We start from the raw sequence: 21764 nt of genomic DNA on the forward strand, positions 1-21764 counted from the left end.
ATTTAGTACATAAAGCATTAGAGTGGTTATTATATGATCCCCTTATATATTTAAACATAGTTATCGTGTGACCTCTTAAGCTCCTCTTCTCCAGTGTAAACAACCCTAACTTAGCCAGTCTTTCTTCATAACTGCGACTTTTCATACCCTTTACCAGCTTAGTTGCCCTTCTTTGGACCCTCTATAATTCAATAATGTCCCGTTTGAGCACTGGAGACCAAAACTGGACAGCATATTCTAGATGGGGCCTTACCAGCGCTCTGTAAAGGAGACGAATAACACGCTTCTCTCATGAATCTATGCCCCTTTTAAAGGAGAAGGAAAGGCTAAGTCACTTGGGGGTGCCAAAATGTTAGGCACCCCCAAGTGACTTAGAGCGCCTACCTTGTACCCCGGGCTGGTGCCCCTGTACGGAGGGAACAGCACCAGCCCGGGGCACCTGTAGACACCGCTTCCTCCTTCCTTTGTGCGCTGCCGGCGAAATCCGCCGGCCGGCGCATGCGAGGAGGAAGGAGGAAGCGCCGGCAGCTACCCCGGGCTGGTGCTGTTCCCTCCGTACAGGGGCACCAGCCCGGGGTACAAGGTAGGCGTTCTAAGTCACTTGGGGGTGCCTAACATTTTGGCACCCCCAAGTGACTTAGCCTTTCCTTCTCCTTTAATACAGCTAAAAACCTTGTTGCCCTGGCAGCTGCTGCGTGGCATTGCTTGCTACAGCCAAGTTTATTATCCACAAGGTCCTTCTCTATTATGAGTCCCATTCAGTGTATAAGTGGCTTGCATATTTTGAGTTCCCAGGTGCATGACCTTACATTTATCAACACCAAATCTTATCTGCCACTTAGCCGACTGTGCTGCCGAGTTTTGTGTCATCTGCAAACACTGATACATTACTTACAATACCCTCCCCTAAGTCATTTTTGAACAAGTTAAACAAAAGTGGACCCAGTATAGAACCCTGAGGGACCCCACTGAGAACCTTACTCCGAGTAGAGGATGTACCATTAACAACCACCCTCTGTACCTGATCCTGTAGCCAGTTTCCTACCCTCGTGCAAACGTCTTCACTAAGACCAATAGACCTTAGATTAGACAGCAGTCGTTTGTGGGGAACAGTATCAAATGCTTTGGCAAAATCCAAATAGATCACATCTACTGCACCCCCACTGTCCATGCTGATTACTGCTCATAATGTCATTATCCATCATTTTGGTTGAGATGTTTACATTTTGGTACAAAAATAGTGAAAATAGCTTTCTGTCATAAACCCAAGAAACATTTTGGGGCCAAAAAAACAAGTGTTATTTTTAGCATGGGCTAAAAATATCACTTCTTATATTTTGAGAATACACTTGTCTGAATTATGAAAGCGATTTTTTTGTCGTTATTTATGTTGCGATGACTTATTTGTCTGTGAATTATACGTTAGTATTATTTCTATTAGATAATTATTGCAATGCAATGGACATATGCATTGCGATAATTGTAACTTTTGAGCATGCCATGTTAGTATTAGTAACGCATTAGTATCAGTAACGCATGCAAAATTACTCTGATAAATCGTTACTTAATTAACAAACACTTTTTAACGCATAAAAATATGCGTTAAGTGTTAACGACCTTTAGTGAGTTGTCCCCTTTATCTTTTAAAGCTATCATTTGCAGCCTACCCATATCTTGATTATTACCTTTTTCTCTTTTGCTTCTTAGGAGCTGGTTGATATAAAGATGCTGCAGTGCAAGCGTGTTGTTAATGGTAAGTTATGGTAATATATGTAATATACATCTTCACATGAACAAAATAAAGTTTTAAAAAGTTTTACTTTTATGTGTATGTGATCTCATTAGATAATCATCTTACCCTTGTAGATGTATGTTGGCAATGGACAAGGACAGATTATCAGATTTCCTTTGAATTTTTGATAAAACTTGACACCAAGAATATGCAGCAGTTACAGTGGTTGATTTGCTTTAATGAAAGACCAAACTAACTGCCACAACACAGCTTGCAGTAGAGTAAAATTATTGTAATAAGGAACTATTGGATATTAAGCATTTCCTAAAAGAAAACTTATAAAATGATTAAAGTCAGGCATTCAAAACTTCCAGAAATACAATCACTTTTTTCCCTGATAGTACAACCATCTGGGGTCAAACCTGGATAACTCTGAAGGCTCAAAAATACCATTAAAGGAGAAGGAAAGGTAAAAACTAAGTAAGCTTAATCAGAAAGGTCTGTGTAAATACAGCCATACAGAACTGTTGCTCTTGAGTCTGAAAAGATACATGATCTTCTGTGTCAGACTTCCTGTTCTCAGAAAAATCCTTCAGGTCACAGCACGAATCTGCTCCCTCTCTTCTCCTCCTCCCCCTCCCGTTTCGACTCTCTTCCCCTACCAACTGTGTTATAATCTGAGCTACCAGCAGCTAGAGCTGCATTACGGAAGTTTCTGAGACCAAGCTAAAATGGCAGCTGCTATCTTAAATAAACAGAAGACGCTTCTAGGGCTGTTTACTCAGGTATGGTAAAGCTTTCTGCAGAATAAATGTAGCCTTCTAGCTTGCACATTTAAGAAAAATGTGTGTGTTATCTATTACCTACTGTCCCGGTACTTACCCCAACCACAGCTGAAAACTGCCAAGTGTCTTTTACATTTTCCCACTCATCCTATGAGATAGCCAAGGTACCCAGTCAGCTAGTATCAGATAGGAAAGGAAGAAGAAGAGCATTAGCAGCAGTAACTAGGACCATCTACTTCTGAGGACCAGCAGAACCAAATTTTAGGTCTCATTAGTTGGATTCAATAAATTGTACTACACTATTTAAATCTGCATACTCTGCTTCCTTTGGATCTGACCGATGGTCACGCAAACCTTCCCAGCATTTGGTAGATGCACTGTATTATTCTTTATTTAACAGGGTCAGACCCAATATTCCCTTTAATTTTTTTAGGCTTTGTGAGAAAAAAAATATTTTGTGCAAATTTTAAAGGAGAAGGAAAGGTAAAAACTAATAACGCTTTATCAGAAAGGTCTATGTAAATACAACCATAAGCACTCACAGAAAGGCTGCACTGATTTCTTGTCTCCTTTTTTTTTTTTTTTAAACATGTTCTTGGGTATCTGACTTTCTCCCTCAAAAAAATCCTTGATTCCTGGGGCCAGAGTCTGTGCAGTTCTTTACTCTCTCCCCTCTCCTGCTCCCCCCTCCCATAAGAATTCATAAAACTCACTCCCCCCTCCATTAGGAATGTGTCATCTGAGCTATAATGGCTAGACTGCAAGCAGGAAGCTACCTAAAATGGCAGCTGCTGTCTTAAACATACAAAGGTAGCTTCTATGGCTCTTTACTCAGGTAAATCTGTGTGCAGCATTGTGCATACGTCTTAAAAATAAACTCAAAAGTCAGATTAATTAGTTTTTTTTTACAGATATAAACAATATTTACAGTATGTGTGTGCACAGAATGTATTCTTTAGGACAGTGCTGTCCAACTTCTATGGTGCCGAGGGCCGGAATTTCTCTAGCATACATGGTGGAGGGCCGCTAATGGAAGCCAGTTTTGACCACTCCCCTTTTTGAAACCACACCCACTTCAAACCACACCTATTTTATCACAATGGTGGTAGCACAGCAAAATCCCAAATGCTTGGTCCTTACTGTGGGGATATCAACCATCATTCATATGTGAAAGAATTATGTCATATTAAGATATACCCTTAAATTCCATATGCCTCCTCCTCCCCTGTGGATAGCACAGCAACCCCCAGTACATAATTACACACCTTAGGGACCATTTAATGGCTATTTCCAACTGCTAACAAACTCCCACAACAAACCCCTGCCAGGTTCACCTCCCACAAGCAGCATAGGGCAAGCAGAGTATGGCACACACAGGCAGCACTCTGCCTGTCCTCTGCTGTCTGTGTGTGCCATACTCTACCTGTCCTACCCTGCCTGTGTGTGCCATACTCTGCCTTCCCTATGCTGCCTCTGTGTACCATACTCTGCCTGCCCTACCGTGCCTGTGTGCGCCATACTCTGCCTGCCCTACCCTGACTGTTTGTGCCATACTCTGCCTGCCCTACCCTTCCTGTGTGTGCCATACTCTGCCTGCCCTACCCTTCCTGTGTGTGCCATACCCTCCCTGACCTATGCTGCCTGTGTGTGCCATACTCTACCTGCCCTATGCTGGCTGTATGTGCCATACTCTGCCTACAGTACCTATGTCTGAGGTGTGAAGAAGTGAACAATGGGAGTGATTACAGTCTGAGCCTGAGGTGTGAACACTGCAGGGGTTGAACAATGCAGAGATTAAAAGGTGTGAAAAACACAGGGGATTACATTTTTAAACAATACAGAGGGATTACAGCCTGAATCTGAGGTGAGAACCATGCAGGGGGCCAGTTAATCTCAGTACTGATACCATTTAATGCTTACTCAAAGGTAAGCCATCAAAGCAGCCAGACAGGTGGGGGGCCACACAGAGGGGGGCGGGCTGCCAGTTGGACAGCACTGCTTTAGGAGAATTAAATACATCTTTTGTATGTCAGTGGCACTGAATTTGCCTTATCATGCATATTTTATTGTAAATACATTCATATTATTTTGAGTTTGTCCCTAAGTTCAGGTAGGTGATAGCAGCCCAGAGCATGTACTGTAAACCAGCAGGAAAGAAGATGTAGAGTCACTGGGGACATTTTATGAGGCACAGATCTTTACTGCTAATGGTGAGGGCCTTGGGCTGCCTGGTACAAATACCCAAAAATAGAGTGTTGCATTTCTAGTCTTATTCTTTGTTTGTGTTTAGTTCTCCTATAAACTAAACAAATGCTCTTCAAACAGCAAAATAATTTACCACATAGCCTAGTGCCACAAATTTTTACATAACAGAAGTGAACTAGAGGTTATGCAGGTTAGTGTAGTACCATAAATCTCTCATACAGACTCTAACCTTGGTTTTATTATTTAACAATGTTGAAAATCTGCAAAGAAAAACTTAACTATTTCTCTCCACATGCAGGCTTTATGCAGGAATTTGAGTAAAACCATTTAGTTGCAATACATCATTGGTCTGTAGCCTCTGCCAAGATGATGTATTATAGATGCTGTATTTCAAAATAATACACAGAGCTGCTTGAAGGGATACTAATTATATTTAGAATATTTCTTATTTTCATGAATTGAAGGCGGCTTCTTTTAAATTTTTATGATCCCCTTCAACTAAGAAGAAGGAAAAGTGTCACTATATGAAAGAAGTGAATTTGAAGTTATACAGGTAAGTGTAGTATAGAGTCAGGCTCTGCTCTTGCTTCTGTCATTTAAGTGTTAGAAATGCTAACCTTCTGCAATGAAAACATATCCCTGGATTTTTGGAGGTTTAAGCAGCGACTTAGATTGTTGCAATTCAGCTGAATCTAATTGGTTACAGTGAACTGTGCAATTGTGATTTCTGCAGAAAATATAAAAAGTACATTCCTTATATGTTACTATAGAAAGCACTTTTTTGTCAACATAATGATGGTAGAGCAGATGGCTCTTTGTTAACAACTCCAAAGTGGCAACGGTATTTGCAGATTTATATGAAAACTGTGATGGACTTGAGTCGAACATAAACCTTTGTGTGCAAATACACATTATACATTTCCCCTGGGCTGGAGGATGATTGCTTGCCTGGTGCTAGGGTCCAGCGTGTGGTGGAACTAGTGGGCAGATTAATGCGTCGCTGAGAGATTGGTGCAGGGACGAGGGCTTAGGGTTTCTGGAGAACTGGGCTTATATTTTATTTCAGTCTGCTACAGTCTGCTCGACCTTAATGATGATGGCGCAGCTGCTTTGGGGTAGAAGATAGCTGGAGGGTTGGGGGAGATTTTAAACTAGGCATAGGGAGGAGGGTGCAGGAAGTAATTCTGTGGTAGACCAGATAGATGAGGTAGTGGGCATAGTGAGGGAAACCAGGGGAGGAGACTTGCTTCATGATGCTGATAATGGCAGGTAGGAACATAAGTTGTTTATGCAAAATTCTCACGCTGGTGCCAGTATTAAATGTATGTTTACTAATGCAAGGAGTCTGCCTGGTAAAATAGGAGAACTGGAGGTGCTGGAGTTGGAGCGAAAATATGATTGGCGTTGCTGAAACGTGGTTGAATGAGTTACATGACTGGGCAGGGGTGTGTCTGTTCATCAGGCAGGAATACAAAGCAAATATTAAGGCGGAAGAGATGGTGGTAAACGAGGGAGCTGAAGCCTTATGGGTTGAGCTTCTCATAGATAGTATAGTGTCCACCAAATTAATGGTAGAGGTATGCTTTAGACCCCCCAATGTAAGCGAAGAAGGGGAGGCTCAGCTCCTGTTGCAAATACAGAAGGCTGCTAGTTTGGGGCAAGTGATAATAATGGGTGATTTTAATTACCCTGATATTGACTATATCAATAGTACTGGCAGGACAGTAAATGGGAACAAGTTTATAATCTTGTTGCAAAACAACTTTATGTCACAGGTTGTTGAGGAGCCAACCAGGAACCATGCTATATTGAATCTAGTGATCTCTAATGACCCAGAACGTATTGGGTAATAGTGACCAAAATGTTATTTCATTTGATGCGAGAATAGATTGGGGCATCATGTTTTCTGCTAAAAACATAAAGCAGAAGTGGTTGTTAAGCTGGTAAAAGGTATGGAAAGTCTCCGTTATGAAGAAATACTGGCCAAGTTAGGTTTGTTTACACTGGAGAAGAGGTGCTTAAGAGGTGACATGATAACTATTTATAAATCTATAAGGGAATAATATAATAACCTCTCTAATGCTTTATTTACCAGTAGGTCCTTCCAACTGACTTGCCAGACTTTTACGTCTGGAGATAAAATGGATATTTATTCAGGTGCGTTTGGTACTCTGGGGCAGGCTGATGGATTCACACAGGATGGATTAGACAATGTAACTGCTTGAGTTTCCCATAACCTGAAATACACCTCAATAAGTTTCTGACTGCACAGCGAGTTTGGGAGCTGCTAGCGAGTGTTGCATTTAATCTAAAGTGTTGCATGTAGATTAAGTGTATAGTAGGCGTTAAAAACAAAAAAGGCGTTTGAAACTTAAAAGGCACTATACAAGGGATTGCACTCGGGAGACTGTAAGTACCCAGTGGCAATATGAGTTGCAGTATGATTGCTGTTGTGACTCAGTGTGCATCTTGCCGCATGTATGTGGTTCTGGAGCAGCAGTTCCATGCAGCATTTACTTGTGAAAGATGCAGGTGGGTTTTCCTCTTGGAATCTGAGGTGCAGAATCTAAGGGGGGAACTGGCAGCACTGAGGGCAGCTGCAAGCATGGGGGAGAACAGGAGGCTCACTGAGCAACCACTGGCAGGGGCCGGTGTAGTGAGGGGTGGAGAAGGGACAGTGGAGGTTAATGAGGGAGACAAATTTGTAACAGTTAAGAGGGGCAGTAGGGGACACAAGGGTAGGGGGGCTGGTTCACAGCTTGTACAAACCAATAGATTTGCCGCTTTAGGTGAAGATGCTGGGGAAGACAGCTCTGAGCTAACATGTATGGAGCGGGCTGACTCTCAGAGCACCCTGGGAGCCGGCACCTCTAATACAGGTGGGGGGAATAGTGCTAGGAAGGGAAGGCAGGCTATAGTTGTAGGGGATTCAATTATTAGAAAGGTGGATAGGGTAATTTGTCGCAAAGACCCTACATGCCGAACTGTGTGTTGCTTGCCTGGTGCTAGGGTTCGGCATGTGGTGGAACGAGTGGACAGATTGTTGGGAGGGGCTGGGGAAGACCCGGCGGTCTTGGTACACATAGGTATCAATGACAAAGTTAGAGGAGGGGGGGAAGTCCTCAAGAACGATTTTAAAAAGCTAGGTGCGAAGTTGAGGGCGAGGACTTCCAAGGTAATTTTCTCAGAGATATTACCTGTGCCACGAGCAACATTAAGAAGGCAGCGGGAGCTCAGGGAGATTAATGCGTGGCTGAGAGGTTGGTGCAGGGAGGAGGGCTTTGGGTTTCTCCAGAACTGGGCTGATTTCTCAATCGGCTACAAGCTCTTTGCCAGGGATGGGCTGCACCTCAATGATGATGGGGCAGCTGCTTTGGGGGAAAAGATGGCTAGCGGGTTGGAGGAGATTTTAAACTAGGAGTGGGGGGGGAGGGTGCAGTGGGAAATTCTGTGGTAGACAGGATAGATGAGGTAGTGGGCATAGTAAGGGAAAATGGGGGAGGAGACTTGCTTCGGGATACTGATAATGGCAGGGAGGCCCATAAGTTGTTTACACGTCATTCTCACGCCGGAACCAGTATTAAATGTATGTTTACCAATGCAAGGAGTCTGACTGGTAAAATGGGAGAGCTGGAGGTACTGGCGTTGGAGCGGAAATATGTGATTGGAGTTGCTGAAACTTGGTTGAATGAGTCTCATGACTGGGCTGTTAATATTGGGGGGTATACATTGTTTCGGAGGGACAGGGGCAATAGAAAAGGAGGAGGAGTGTGTCTGTTCATTAAGCAGGAATTAAAAGCAAATATTAAGTAGGAAGTGATGGGGTTAACAGAGGGAGCTGAATCCTTATGGGTTGAGCTTCTCACAGATAGTAAAGAATCTACCAAACTAATTGTAGGGGTATGCTATAGACCCCCTAATGTAAACGAAGAGGAGGAGGCCCAGCTCCTGTTGCAAATAGAAAAGGCTGCTAGTTTGGGGCAAGTGATAATAATGGGGGATTTTAATTACCCTGATATTGACTGGGGCAATAGTACTGCCAGGACAGTAAATGGGAACAAGTTTATAAACTTGCTGCATGACAACTTTATGTCACAAGTTGTTGAGGAGCCAACCAGGAACCATGCTATACTAGATCTAGTGATCTCTAATGACCCAGAACGTATAGCAAATGTGCAAGTGGTTGAACCCCTGGGCAATAGTGACCATAATGTTATTTCATTTGATGTTTGGTGCAGGAAACAAATTTACACGGGGGCAACAAAGACAATGAATTTTAGGAAGGCAAATTTTAGCTCCTTAAGGGCAGCGCTTCAGGGCATAGATTGGGGCATTATGTTTTCTGATAAAAACACAGAGCAGAAATGGTTGTCATTTAAAATGATATTAAATCATTACTGTTCTCAATTTATTCCATTAATAAGAAAAAGTAGAAGTGTTAAGAATCAACCTATGTGGCTTAACTCTGAGGTAAAGAAGTTAATGGGGAAAAAAAGGAAAGCTTTTAAGAAATATAAGTCAGAGGGGACAGTAGATGCGTTTAATGATTATAAACACTATAACAAGTGTTGTAAAACAGCAATCCGGAAGGCAAAGATAGAAAATGAGGAGCGCATCGCGGCCGAGGCCAAGACTAACCCCAAAAAGTTTTTTAAGTATATTAATAGTAAAAAGATGCAGGTTGAGGGTGTGGCCCCATTGAGTTATAGTAACAATATGGTTACAGCGGATACAGAAAAGGCAGATGTGCTTAACCAGTTCTTTTCTTCTGTGTATACAGTAGAGGAGCCAGTGGGCCAAGTCCCACCCAATAGCTGCACTGTTGCCTCAGCTCCAACTACACAGTGGTTGGCACAGGATATGGTGCTTAAAGGGTTACACACGATAAATGTAAACAAGGCACCTGGGCCAGATGGAACACACCCTCGGGTACTGAGAGAGCTAGGGGCAGAATTGCAGTGGCCCTTGTTTCTGATATTCTCAGACTCTCTTTCATCAGGTATGGTACCTAGGGATTGGAAGAAGGCGAATGTCATTCCCATATTTAAAAAGGGAGTAAGATCTCAGCCTGGCAATTATAGGCCTGTAAGTTTGACATCCGTGGTGGGCAAGTTATTTGAAGGCTTGTTAAGGGATCACATTCAAAATTATGTAGTGGAGAATGCCATTATGAGCAGTATTCAGCATGGCTTTATGAAGGACAGGTCATGTCAGACCAATTTAATTGCTTTTTATGATGAGGTAAGTAAGAAGCTGGACAGTGGGGATGCAGTAGATATAATCTATTTGGATTTTGCCAAAGCATTTGATACCGTTCCCCACAAATGACTGCTTTCTAAGCTAAGGTCTATTGGTCTTAGTGAAGTCGTTTGCACATGGATAGAAAACTGGCTACAGGGTCGGGTACAGAGGGTGGTTGTTAATGGTGCATTCTCTACTTGGAGTAAGGTTCTCAGTGGGGTCCCTCAGGGTTCTGTACTGGGTCCACTTTTGTTTAATTTGTTCATAAATGACTTAGGGGAGGGTATTATGAGTAATGTATCAGTGTTTGCAGATGACACAAAACTCTGCAGACCAGTCAATTCTATCCAGGATGTGACATCCCTGCAGCAGGATCTTGACCAACTGGCAATCTGGGCAGCTAAGTGGCAGATGAGATTTAATGTGGATAAATGTAAGGTCATGCACCTGGGATGTAAAAATATGCAAGCCCCGTATACCCTTAATGGGACTGCACTAGGCAAATCCCTAATGGAGAAGGACCTTGGAGTCCTTGTAGATAATAAACTTGGCTGTAGCAAGCAATGCCAGGCAGCAGCTGCAAGGGCAAACAAGGTTTTGAGCTGTATTAAAAGGGGTATAGATTCACGGGAGGAGGGGGTTATTCTTCCCCTTTACAGAGCGCTGGTAAGGCCCCATCTAGAATATGCTGTTCAGTTTTGGTCTCCGGTGCTCAAACGGGACATTATTAAGTTAGAGAGGGTCCAGAGAAGGGCAACTAAGCTGGTAAAGGGTATGGAAAGTCTCAGTTATGAAGAAAGACTGGCCAAGTTGGGTCTGTTTACACTGGAGACGAGGCGCTTAAGAGGTGACATGATAACTATGTATAAATATATAAAGGGATCATACTTCGTTTAGAAGAAGGGAGGTTCCATTTAAACATTCGGAAAGGATTTTTTACAGTGAGAGCTGTGAAGTTCTGGAATTCCCTCCCCGAATCAGTCGTGCTGGCTGATACATTATATAACTTTAAGAAGGGGCTGGATGGATTCTTAGCAAGTGAGGGAATACAGGGTTATGGGAGATAGCTCTTAGTACTAGTTGATCCAGGGACTGGTCCGATTGCCATCTTGGAGTCAGGAAGGAATTTTTTCCCCTCTGCGGCAACTTAGAGAGGCTTCAGATGGGGTTTTTTGCCTTCCTCTGGATCAACTAGTAGTTAGGCAGGTTATATATAGGCATTATGGTTGAACTTGATGGACGTATATCTTTTTCAACCCAACTTGTTACAATCCCTCCCCTCCGTTCTAAACAATTGAGAGGACATCCAGTCTGTCAATACCAGCCCCGAATAACTGACAATCTTGTTGTCCAGTCGGCACCCGAAAACAAGACCACCCATTGTCTTGCCGAGATTGGAACACTGAAACAGAGAGAGCTTTTTGCTAGTGCAATTGTGCAGATTATGTGAAGAAGATGGTAGTGTGAATTCTGGACTGGCAGTTCTAGATAGGGCTGACCCCTGTAACAGCTGGGAGACCAGTTTCTCTTGTATTAGAGATAGGCCTAAACAGATTGTGGTTATATGGGGTTTTATTATAAGCAAAGTGGATAGGGTAACCTGTCCTCTGGATTCCTACAACTGAACTGTTTGCTGTCTTACTGGTGCCAGGGTTCGCCATGTGGTTGATCGGGTAGACAAATTATTTGGTGGGGGTGGGCACAAACCAACTGTCCTGGTACATATTGGTACTAATGATAAAATGAATGGTAGGTGGATGAAGTGAGTTCCAAATCTAGGCTCTAGACACTATATTTATTTTGCAGAAACCATTACTATACCTGAGTAAACCACTAGCAGCTGCCATTTTAAGTAGCTTCCTTCCTGCAGTCTAGCCATTATAGCTCAGATCACAGAGAGGGGAGAGAGAAGAGAACTGAGCAGACTCTGGCCATGGGAATTAAGGATGTTTCTGAGAGAGGAATTCGGGCCCTGGAACATCATGTTTACAAAAAAAGAGACAAGAAATCCTTTGTTTCTTTTGATAGAGGACATTACTGTGCTTATGGCTGTATTTACATAGACCTTTCTGATAAAGCTGACTTAGTTTTTAGCTTTTAGTTTTGCCTGTGCTGTGTGAACAGCTGGAGCTAAATGTGTAGCTAGTCTTGGTGTAAGAAAGAAGGGTTTGAGCATTGGGCTAACTTTTCCTTGGGGTACAATCTATATAGCTATATAACCATGATGGATTGCACTTCAATGGAAGGAGGTCTGCTGTGCTAGGGAAAGAAAGAGACTGGAGGAGTGTTTAACTAGTCAAAAGGTGTGACTGGTGAGCTAGAGTATTATTGGAAAGTTAGTGACCTGGCAGTGAGATTAGTAAGGGGTCATAGGGGGGCATACAGTTTACCAGATAGGTTAAAAAAAACAGGTAATAGTAACCTTAGGTCTAACTCCATTAATAATATAAATGTTAGAGGGACAAGAAGTAACATCTGCTGTATGGAGGTACAGTCATATGAAAAATTTTGGGAACTACTCTTAATCCTTTGGAGTTTTGTTAATCATTGGCTGAGCTTTCAAAGTAGCAAATTCCTTTTAATTTATAACATGCCTTTTATAAACAGTAGTATTTCAGCAGTAACATAAAGTTTATTGGATTAACAGAAAATATACAATATGCATCACAACAAAATTAGACAGGTGTATACATTTATGCACCCCAACAGAGACATTACATCAATACTTAGTTGAGCCTATTTTTGCAAATTTAACACCCTCTGGACACCTCCTATATAGTCTTTGATGAGTGTCTGGATTCTGGATGGCAGTATTTTTGACCATTCATCCATACAAGATCTCTCCAGTTCAGTTAAATGTGATGGCTGCCGAGCATGGACAGCCTGCTTCAAATCATCCCATAGATTTTCGATGATATTCAAGTCTGGGGACTGTGACAGTCATTCCAGAATATTGTACTTCTCCCTCTGCATAAATGCCTTTTGTAGATTTCGAACTGTGTTTGGGGCCATTGTCTTTTTTTAGTATTTGCTTGGGTGAGCATTTAGGGAATAGTGATCATAACATGGTCTCATTTGAGATTATGTTGCTGAGACAACTCCATAAGGGCGTAACAAACAAATTTTATAAGTGCAGACTTTGCCAGTATCTCTACAATGTATCAACTGGGAAAGGCTCTTTACAGGATTAAACACAGAAGGAAAATGGAATGTCTTTAAGATGTTGATTAACAGGTATACAGCTCAGTATATTCCCCCTCTAAGCAAGGAAAGACATCACAAAATAAAACCTTTTATGGTTGAATATAAGTGTTAGTGTCTAGGTTGGTAAGAAAAAATGTGCTTTTAAAGCATTCAAGTCAGCTGGGACAGTTGAAACATTAGGTACAAGGAAGTTAATAAATCATGCAAAAAAGCTAGTAGGCAAGCTAAAATAGAGATAAAAAGGGATATTCAGTAAAGAGAGAAGGAATCGAAAAATATTTTTTAAATAGGTAAATAGTGCAACACTTAGGATTACAGGGGGGTCGGTTTACAAGAACAGGGAAAAAGCATCAATTCTGAACTGTTATTTTTCAAAGGCCAAGTACCAGATGGTATTCATCCCAGGGTACTAAACAAGCTTAGCTCTGTGACTGCCAAACATTTTCACTTAATTTTTCAGGATTCATAGATGTCTGGCATGGTGCCGAGAGGTGAATTGCTCATGTGGTGCTGGTATTTAAAAAGGGATCCCATTCTCAGCTTGGAAACTATTGGCCTGTTAGTCTTACATCAGTGGTAGGAAAGCTTTTGGAAAGGGTAGTAACGGATCACAATAGTTTCACAACAGATCTTGCCAGACTAATTTAATTTCCTTTTATTATTTTATTAGTAGGTGAGCAGGAAGCAGTGGATCTTATCTACTTGCTAAAGCATTTGATACAGTACCGCAAGAAACGGTGATAAAATTGAGGAATATTGGCCTGAAACACAATATTTTTACTTGGATAGAGAACTCACTAAAGGAAGGAGTGGTGCTAAATGGAACATTTTCTAATAGTACTTTTTGCTAATGATACTAAATTGTGCAAAAAAAAAATACTGCATTTACTCTAGGGATGGAAACATAATTTTGCCTTTTTTTTTAGGTCTCTGGTAAGGCCTCACCCTGAGTATGCAGTGCAGTTTTTGGCTACAGTAGATAAATGAGCTACAGAGAGTGCAAAGACATGCTAAACTTAACTTGTAAAGGGAATTGAAGATTTAAATGGTTAAAATGTCATGGTTGGGGTTGTTTTCTCTGGGGGGGAAAAAGGCATTTTTGAGGGACACGAATACTCTGTACAAGTACATTAGAGGAGATTATAGACTGATGAGGATGTTCTTTTTTTCCATAAAAAGGATCAGCGCACCTGAGGCCACCTCTTTTGATTAGAGCAACAGAACTTTCATTTGAAGCAGTGTAGGTAGATTTTCACCATGAGGGCAGTGAGGATGTGGAATGCCCTTGCAAGTGATGTTGTAATGGTAGATTCTGTTAATACTTTCAAGAATGACTTGGATGATTCTTGAACAAGCATTATATCCAAGATTATTGTGATACTAAAATCTACAAGTAAATTTTGCAAGCAAAGGTTCTTACTGCCAAGAAGGGATCTAATACTAGATACATAATTAAAGCTGCTGATGCAGAGGGTTAGAAGCAATTACAGCCCCATGAACAAAGAGCCTATGGGGCTGTCATGTTGGTCCTGAAATGTGATTAGATTATCATTGTTCATGACATGTTTTTTGGCACTTTAGTAGTTTGGTGTAAAAAGATGTCTTTACCCATGTTGTGTTCATCAGAATGTAAAATAAATGTGGCAAGTTGCAAAACCTTCAGAAATGTCATAAAAAACTCTTGAACCCTATGAAGCTTTGCAGTTTGATAGTTTTGTGTAAAAATAATTAAGCACTTTGGATTTCCTATAATGTGTACTTTACAGAAATATATGGTTTTCAGGGGTCTTTACAGTTTGGGGGTCTTTCAACAAATAATACAAGTACAACAGCAGAGGGCTTTTTATGCAGAAGCTGAGTTCATTCATATACATTAATTTCAATTTGGCCACATAGTTTGGTAAATCTATGCATATTGGCCATCAAACTCAAACTGTTAGACAGACCACTAGCATACTTTTGTATGTAAGAATTTGTGGAAGAAAAAAGCCACAAGTCACAGAAGCTTTGTTATTTGGTAGTTTAGAGTAGAAATAAATATTTACCCATGCTGGATTGCTGAGAATGTTTTTTTTTTTAGTGATATACTTACTGCATACTTTTATGGACTCTTATGACACATAAGATGCATTCAGGGTGCTTATTTTGCAGCAGACAAAGCATTAACCTTGAAAATTTGCTTGCATTATTTTTATTTTGGCACCTCTACATGCCATACCCCTAAACTTGGGTAAACATATGTAAACTGGCCATCAAACTGCTCAGTAGACCCCTGACAAATTTATTTGGGATGTTTAATCTTGGTACCTAATGATATGTGGGAGATAATATGCTGCAAAATGGAAGCATTGATATGACTTTCAGAAATGTTATCAAAACCTCTCCATTTAGCAAAGCTTTGCAGTTTGGAGAACAACATATGTACCCATTTTAGATTTGTGAAAACATGTACTTTCCAAAGATATTTGGGTGAAATTATGTTTTTTGTGGCTTTACCCCATATAAACTGCATCAAATGTATTGATTTTTCAGTAACTGAAATGAAAGAAATTATACATCATATGGGATGTTTTCAGTTTGGGGCCCCTTCAAGCCACATATTTAGGTAAACCTATGCAGAACTGGCATCAAACTGTTCAGTAGACAGGCACTCACGTATAAGTAGGTCCAAGGGAGCCTGGGTGCAGTCCCAAAATAATAGATGGAGTAGCTGTAGAGAGAGTCCGCACTCACAGGTCTTACAGAAAATGTAGAGGTTTTATTCAAATCAACATCTAACGTTTCGGCTGCATCCACAGCCTTTCTCAAAGACAATGTGAAACAAACAATGGTGCACTGAAAAAAACGAATTTGGCGCCAAACAATGACGTCATAGGTGTGAATACATTAGCATACAGTGTGAAAAAAAAACGCTCTCAAAACACATTGAATCAACAAAAAAATGATAAGATAATATGGATTAGGCATAGAACACAAACAAAAGGACTGTCAGGGGAAAGGAAAAGTGAGTGTGTATTAAAAAAAGCCCGCATATGTATCTAGTGCTGAACTGCAACTCACACATGTCGCAAAGACATCCCCAAGTTATAAGTTTATAAATGTACAAAATCGAACTGGCCCAAGGAATAAGAAATAATGAGGGACAGTAGGGCAAATATACATCAAGGAGTTGCTGAAAATGAGTAACTAACATGACTGTCCTGTGCAGCATGTATTGCCTGACATGACTGTCAAATAATGCATTATATGGTGTGCCTTATGGGGAATCGGTCCGCTTATTTGTAGTAAAGCTAGGACAAGGGGAATAGAAGAGGCAGATGGGAAGAAAAGTAGTCAAAGAGAAAGATGGAAAATAGTAACTCTCAGTTACTATTTTCCTAGACCTGTGAATGCGGACTCTCTCTACAGCTAATATATATATAATATGATGTTTTTTGTTGTTTCTTTTGACCTGTGGGGGATAAGATTCTGTAAGCTTTGAAGTGATTTTTCAAAAATGTCATAGTCTTTAAAAAATTGTTAACAGCATTGCAGTTGGGTAATTTGAAGCTACAGCAGCCCCAAAAACACCCCTGACTGTTTCCCTAAATTTTCTTTCTGCAGATGTACTTCATACAGTGGATTATGTGTCTCCAACAGAGAGAGTCATTTTTCAGACATGTGAGAGGGAGCGTCACAGTGTTGTGTTTCAGATGGTAAGGTTCTAAATTTTTTAATGTTTTAAAACCAAAGGAATAGTATAATTTATATATATGTAAAAATCCATTTTGATTCAGTATTTTCCTAGATGGTAATTTGGGTTGATATGCTTCAGTTTGTAAACACTGCTAGGTCTTATTTGGCCTAATAAAGGGCTAGTTTCACATTTGGGTTTGGGTGAATTACAAAATATACACTGACATTTTAAGTACACTGAAACCCAAACTGCCCTCCAAGGCATAATAAAAAGTGTTGATCTGTGGCAGTTTAGAGCAGCCCCTGGCATTTGGCAGAATATCCAGTTTGCCAATCTTAGCCTAAAATAACTTGAAATAGCATACTATTCTGCTGCTTCCACCTTTCCTGATTTTGCAACTTCTTTTAGTGCTGCTGATTTAAATGTATATCTAATGTCATCCACCTTTTCTGGTTTTGCAACTCATTGAATTCTGCTTCTTCTGCTGCCATTTACTTTTTCTGATTTTGCAGCAAATTTATTGCTTCTGCTTTAAATTTATGTCTACTGTTATCATGTCCACATGTGCTGCTTTATTTTTTTCATTTATCAACTTTATCATAACCCTAGGCTAAATACACTTTCTGGGACCTATGTCTGAGGCCAGATGCAATAACAGGCGAAAGGTGCGAATATAGGGATGTTTGTTAAGCAATTGGGGCTGATACTGATCCATGTGACTGGGCTTAACTTTCTTTGACATCAGTCTGGGAAGCATCCTGACAGGGGGTTTATACAGCATTTTTTTTTGTTTTGTAGCTTATAATTTTGATTTTTGTCATAAAGAAAGCAAACAGTACATAAACAGTTAATACAGGTGTTCTTATAAAAATCAGTAGAGTAAAGGGAAGTGCCAGTGTGGTTCGGCTTGTATAGTTGATTGATAGTCATATAGTCATTGATCTTCCTATTCCAGATGGGGTTCATGCCTGTCTGATTGCGGCATCAAATTTATATTGTACTGTATACACAAGGTTTTAGGGGGTGATAGATATAGGAGGAAGGGGGAAACTGTCAAGGGGTACAAGGGGTAAACTGAGGTTGAAGGTTGACTGGTATTTACTACGTCCAAGTGCCCTGTTTTGTTTGTAGTTAGGTCATCATGGCAAGAAGTTCCCAGGGATTCCAGATTTTGAGATACAGGTATGGGACCTGTTATCCAGAATGCTTGGGACCTGGGGTTTTTTGGATAAGAGATCTTTCTGTAATTTGGATATCCATAACTTAAGCTCTGCTAAAAATCATTTATATTTTCAATAAACCCAATAGGCCTGTTTTGCCTCCAATAAGGATTAATATATCTTAGTTAGGATCAAGTACAAGGTACTGTTCTATAATTAGAGAGAAAAAGGAAATCATTTTTAAAAATTAGAATTGTTTGCTTATAATGGAGTCAATGGGAGATGGCCTTTCCGTAATTTGGAACTTTCTGGATAACGGGTTTCCGAATAAGGGATCCCATACCTGTACTGGGGTATTTTGTTTTGTATACGGCCAGTCTGTATTCAAATTGCATGGGATTATTGATTTTTTGTTTTATTTCCGGATAGAGGGGATAGCATGGGATTTCCGTTTAGCTGCTATAGAGATGTGGGCAGCTGAGAGTATCTGGTTGACAAGTTTTTGTGTAGGTTTTGAGAATTGCTTGGAAGGTTTCCCCAGGAGGAGGATATCTTTATCAATCGTCTGACATTTTACCTGTCGTATGAGTGTTAGGATCTCATCCCAGAAGGTCTGTATCTGGGGACAGCACCAAAAGATATGAGGCAAGTCACCAGGGTGTCCACAGCCTCTCCAGCAGTTATGCGACAAAAAACAGTGCATGAAGTTTAACCAGGGTATGATACCAGTGCATAAGGATTGTATAGATATTATCCTTTAGTTTGGTACAGGTGATTCCCTGCTTGGTGTTGTCCCATTTAGCTGCCTGTTTGCTTTCTTCTAGTTCCCTGCCGATATGGGTATCCCATTTCTGCATGTAATTGTGTTTATAGTCTGTGATCCGAAAAGGGTCATTCAGCGTCTTATATATACTAGATATTAATCCCTTCTGAGGTAGGCCGATGATGGCCAGGCATTCAAAGGGCGATAGAGTAAATCCTTGGGCTGTCTATAATATGGAAGCATAGTAGTGTTTCAGTTGAAGATATTCGTGCCATAGCAGGGAGAGGCTTGGAGCCTTATCATTTATACTTTTTCATGTTAGTAACATTCCTTGGGTCTGGTTTATCAGGTCCTGAGCAGTAAAAAAAAAAAAAAAAAAAAAGGGGGCGCATGTAGCCAGCGGTAGAGATATTATGAGGGTAAGGCAGGTTCAAATTGGGGGTTACCCAGGTGGGAGACTAATAATGATGTGTGGAGCATAAGTCTATATTTAAATCTAAGTTTCCACCACAAAGTTTCAAAGTATGTTCCATTGCCTTAAGCATCGGGATTGGAGGTGCATCTTTTCCCAGTGTGGATCATATCATATCCATGCATTAGGGTGGTAGGGAAGAAATTGTGTGGCTTCAGTTCTTGCCCATATAATATCTGACGTCCATCGACACCACCCTAACAGTTGGCGAAGGTAAGAAGGAGAGATATTTATAGGCATTGCCTCAGTTTTAGTGACGTTTATCATATACCCTGAGTGGGTGCTATACGTATGTAAAGATTATGCAGAGACAGGAGGGAGACGTGGAGATTAATGTGTGTTTTAGCAGCACATCGTCTGCAAAAAGGGCAATTTTGTACTGTTTAGATCCTACCTCCTCTCCTCTAATGTCTGGATACTTAAAGGACATGTAAACCCCACACATACAAATTTAATCCTTAATCCCCTTAATCACTTTCAATTTGCTTTGGCTGTTGGCTTGTGGGCATGCTCAATTGTTCTAAACTCAGCTTACTAAACACACCCTCCAGTCTAGCAGGCAGTGAAGAAATGGCATTGCTGGTTTGTCAGGAAAATTAAGAGTTAATACTTAAAGTCTGCATAATGTGCTAAAAGATTGTGTTATGATATGAAAAAATGTGCTGAAGCATAACTTCTCATTTTCCCATGCTACTTTTAACTACATTTCAGCCACTGTTACTGACCACACTTGAGATAACATATAATTTGAGACACAGTGACTTGCAACATAGTGACTTGTGGTTACAGACCAAGTACATTGGAAAATGCCAACTCATTTGCCCATATTAAAATGTGACATCCGGCAAAGACCCCAATAAAGGGACAAGTACAGGGTCTTTCTGGGTGGAGTTGTGGGAGTGTTGTGGGAGTGTTGTGGGAGTGTTGTGGGAGTGTTGTGGGAGTGTTGTGGGAGTGTTGTGGGAGTGTTGTGGGAGTGTTTGATAACTAAAGACTATAAAAAGTCTAGCAAGATATGTATAGATCAGACAACCATTGACACATGCTTGTCTCTCTGCTGCAGACCAAAATAAATATTACTTTGCCTGATTCCGAGAGCCCTGATGTCCTTTGCTGCTGAATTTTTCTAACATGGTTCCCATAGAAACTCAGCTCTAGCTGTCTGCTTCTTTTTTGTTTCTCTTAACCTCCTCTTCTGAGGGTGGAAGCTGCTATTTGCTTTAGGAAAATGTGATGGTGCTGGCAAACAGAGGGGATGTATACAGTACAAATGATGCCATTTGGGTGGGGAAGAGAGGCGATAGGGGGCAGCCTTGCCTTGTTTCATTAGAGATTTTGATTGGGTTGTTGGATTTGCCAGGTATTTTAAGATAAGTTAGTCGGCTTGTTGTATAGAGCCCGTAGGGTTGGGAAAAAGGGCCGTGCAGGTTTAAATGCTGGAAAAGGGTGAGTAGGCAGTCAAACGCCTTCTCAGCATCTTGGCACTAAAGCCTTAGTTGGCACTAATGAGTTTAATAAGGATAGGTGCTGAGCTTTTTGCAAAAAATTTTTCAGGTCTGTGCTTAAAGGAGAAGGAAAGGCTAATAAAGTGTTAATCTCAAGCTGCAGGCATATCTTCAGTTCTCTCAATAGTGCCCTTAAGTCTCCACATATTTCTCCCGTTCAGATGATCAAAAGCCTCATAGGAAAAAAAAATGCTGAGCTCTGTAAAGAAAGTTCCCATAATGCCTCGCTCCTGCACCAAAACCAAGACTGGTGTACATGCGCAGTTTGTAAGACTATGAGGAAGCTTCCTGCTAATTGGCTCAGATCACACATTCCTAAGGGAGGTGGAGGGAATTCTTAGCATTCTTGAGGGAGGGGGGAGCTGGAGAGGGGAGAGAGGAGAAAGCTGCATGTCTCTGGCACAGGAAAACAAAGAGACAACAAATCCTGTTTCTTGGGACAGAGAACTCAGTGCAGCGTTTCTGTGAGTGCTTATTGCTGTATTTACATAGACCTTTCTGATAAAGCTTACTTAGTGTTTACCTTCCTTCTCCTTTAATAGAGCAATGGGTCTGTAGTTTGTGCAGATTGTGGGGTCTTTCCCTTCTTTTGGGAGTTATGTTAAGAAGGATGTGAGATCAGTGGAAGGGATCTGGGCTCCCTGGAAATAGCTGTTATAAAGTTTGGTCAGGTATGGCAGAAGTATGTGTCTGTATAGCTTATAATTTTGGTATTGGAGTCCATCTGGACCAGGGGCTTTACCATTGGGAAGATGATTAAGAGTGGTGAGCACTTCCTCTTGTGTAATTTCTTTATTTAATATGAGTAGGTCATCTTCCTGGAACTTAGGGAGATTGGCCTGTTGGAGAAAGTCTAAAAGAGAGGGAGTTTTGTTAGAGGGTCTAGGTCTTTGTTTGTTACGTAGGTTGTATAGGGCTGTGTAATACTTATGGAACTGCTTAGCTATATGGTCAGGATTGTATACTAAATGGCCCAGATTGTTTTTGATTGCAGCAATATTGGAGTGCATTTTTTGCTCTC

The 21764-nt window shown here is 41.0% G+C and overlaps 1 protein-coding gene across 2 annotated transcripts in view; it reads left to right on the forward strand.

The window, feature by feature from the left end:
• The window catches only part of dus2 (dihydrouridine synthase 2), a 112653-nt gene that overhangs the window by 9379 nt on the left and 81510 nt on the right, over positions 1–21764 (forward strand). For both annotated transcript variants that reach the window (NM_001016230.2, XM_012961074.3), the window contains 2 exon segments: positions 1708–1753; positions 16771–16862. In NM_001016230.2, coding sequence (NP_001016230.1) covers positions 1708–1753; positions 16771–16862 — 138 coding nt within the window.

This window comes from Xenopus tropicalis, chromosome 4 (assembly GCF_000004195.4).
Source record: "Xenopus tropicalis strain Nigerian chromosome 4, UCB_Xtro_10.0, whole genome shotgun sequence".
In the NCBI taxonomy this organism is placed as follows: Eukaryota; Metazoa; Chordata; class Amphibia; order Anura; family Pipidae; genus Xenopus; species Xenopus tropicalis.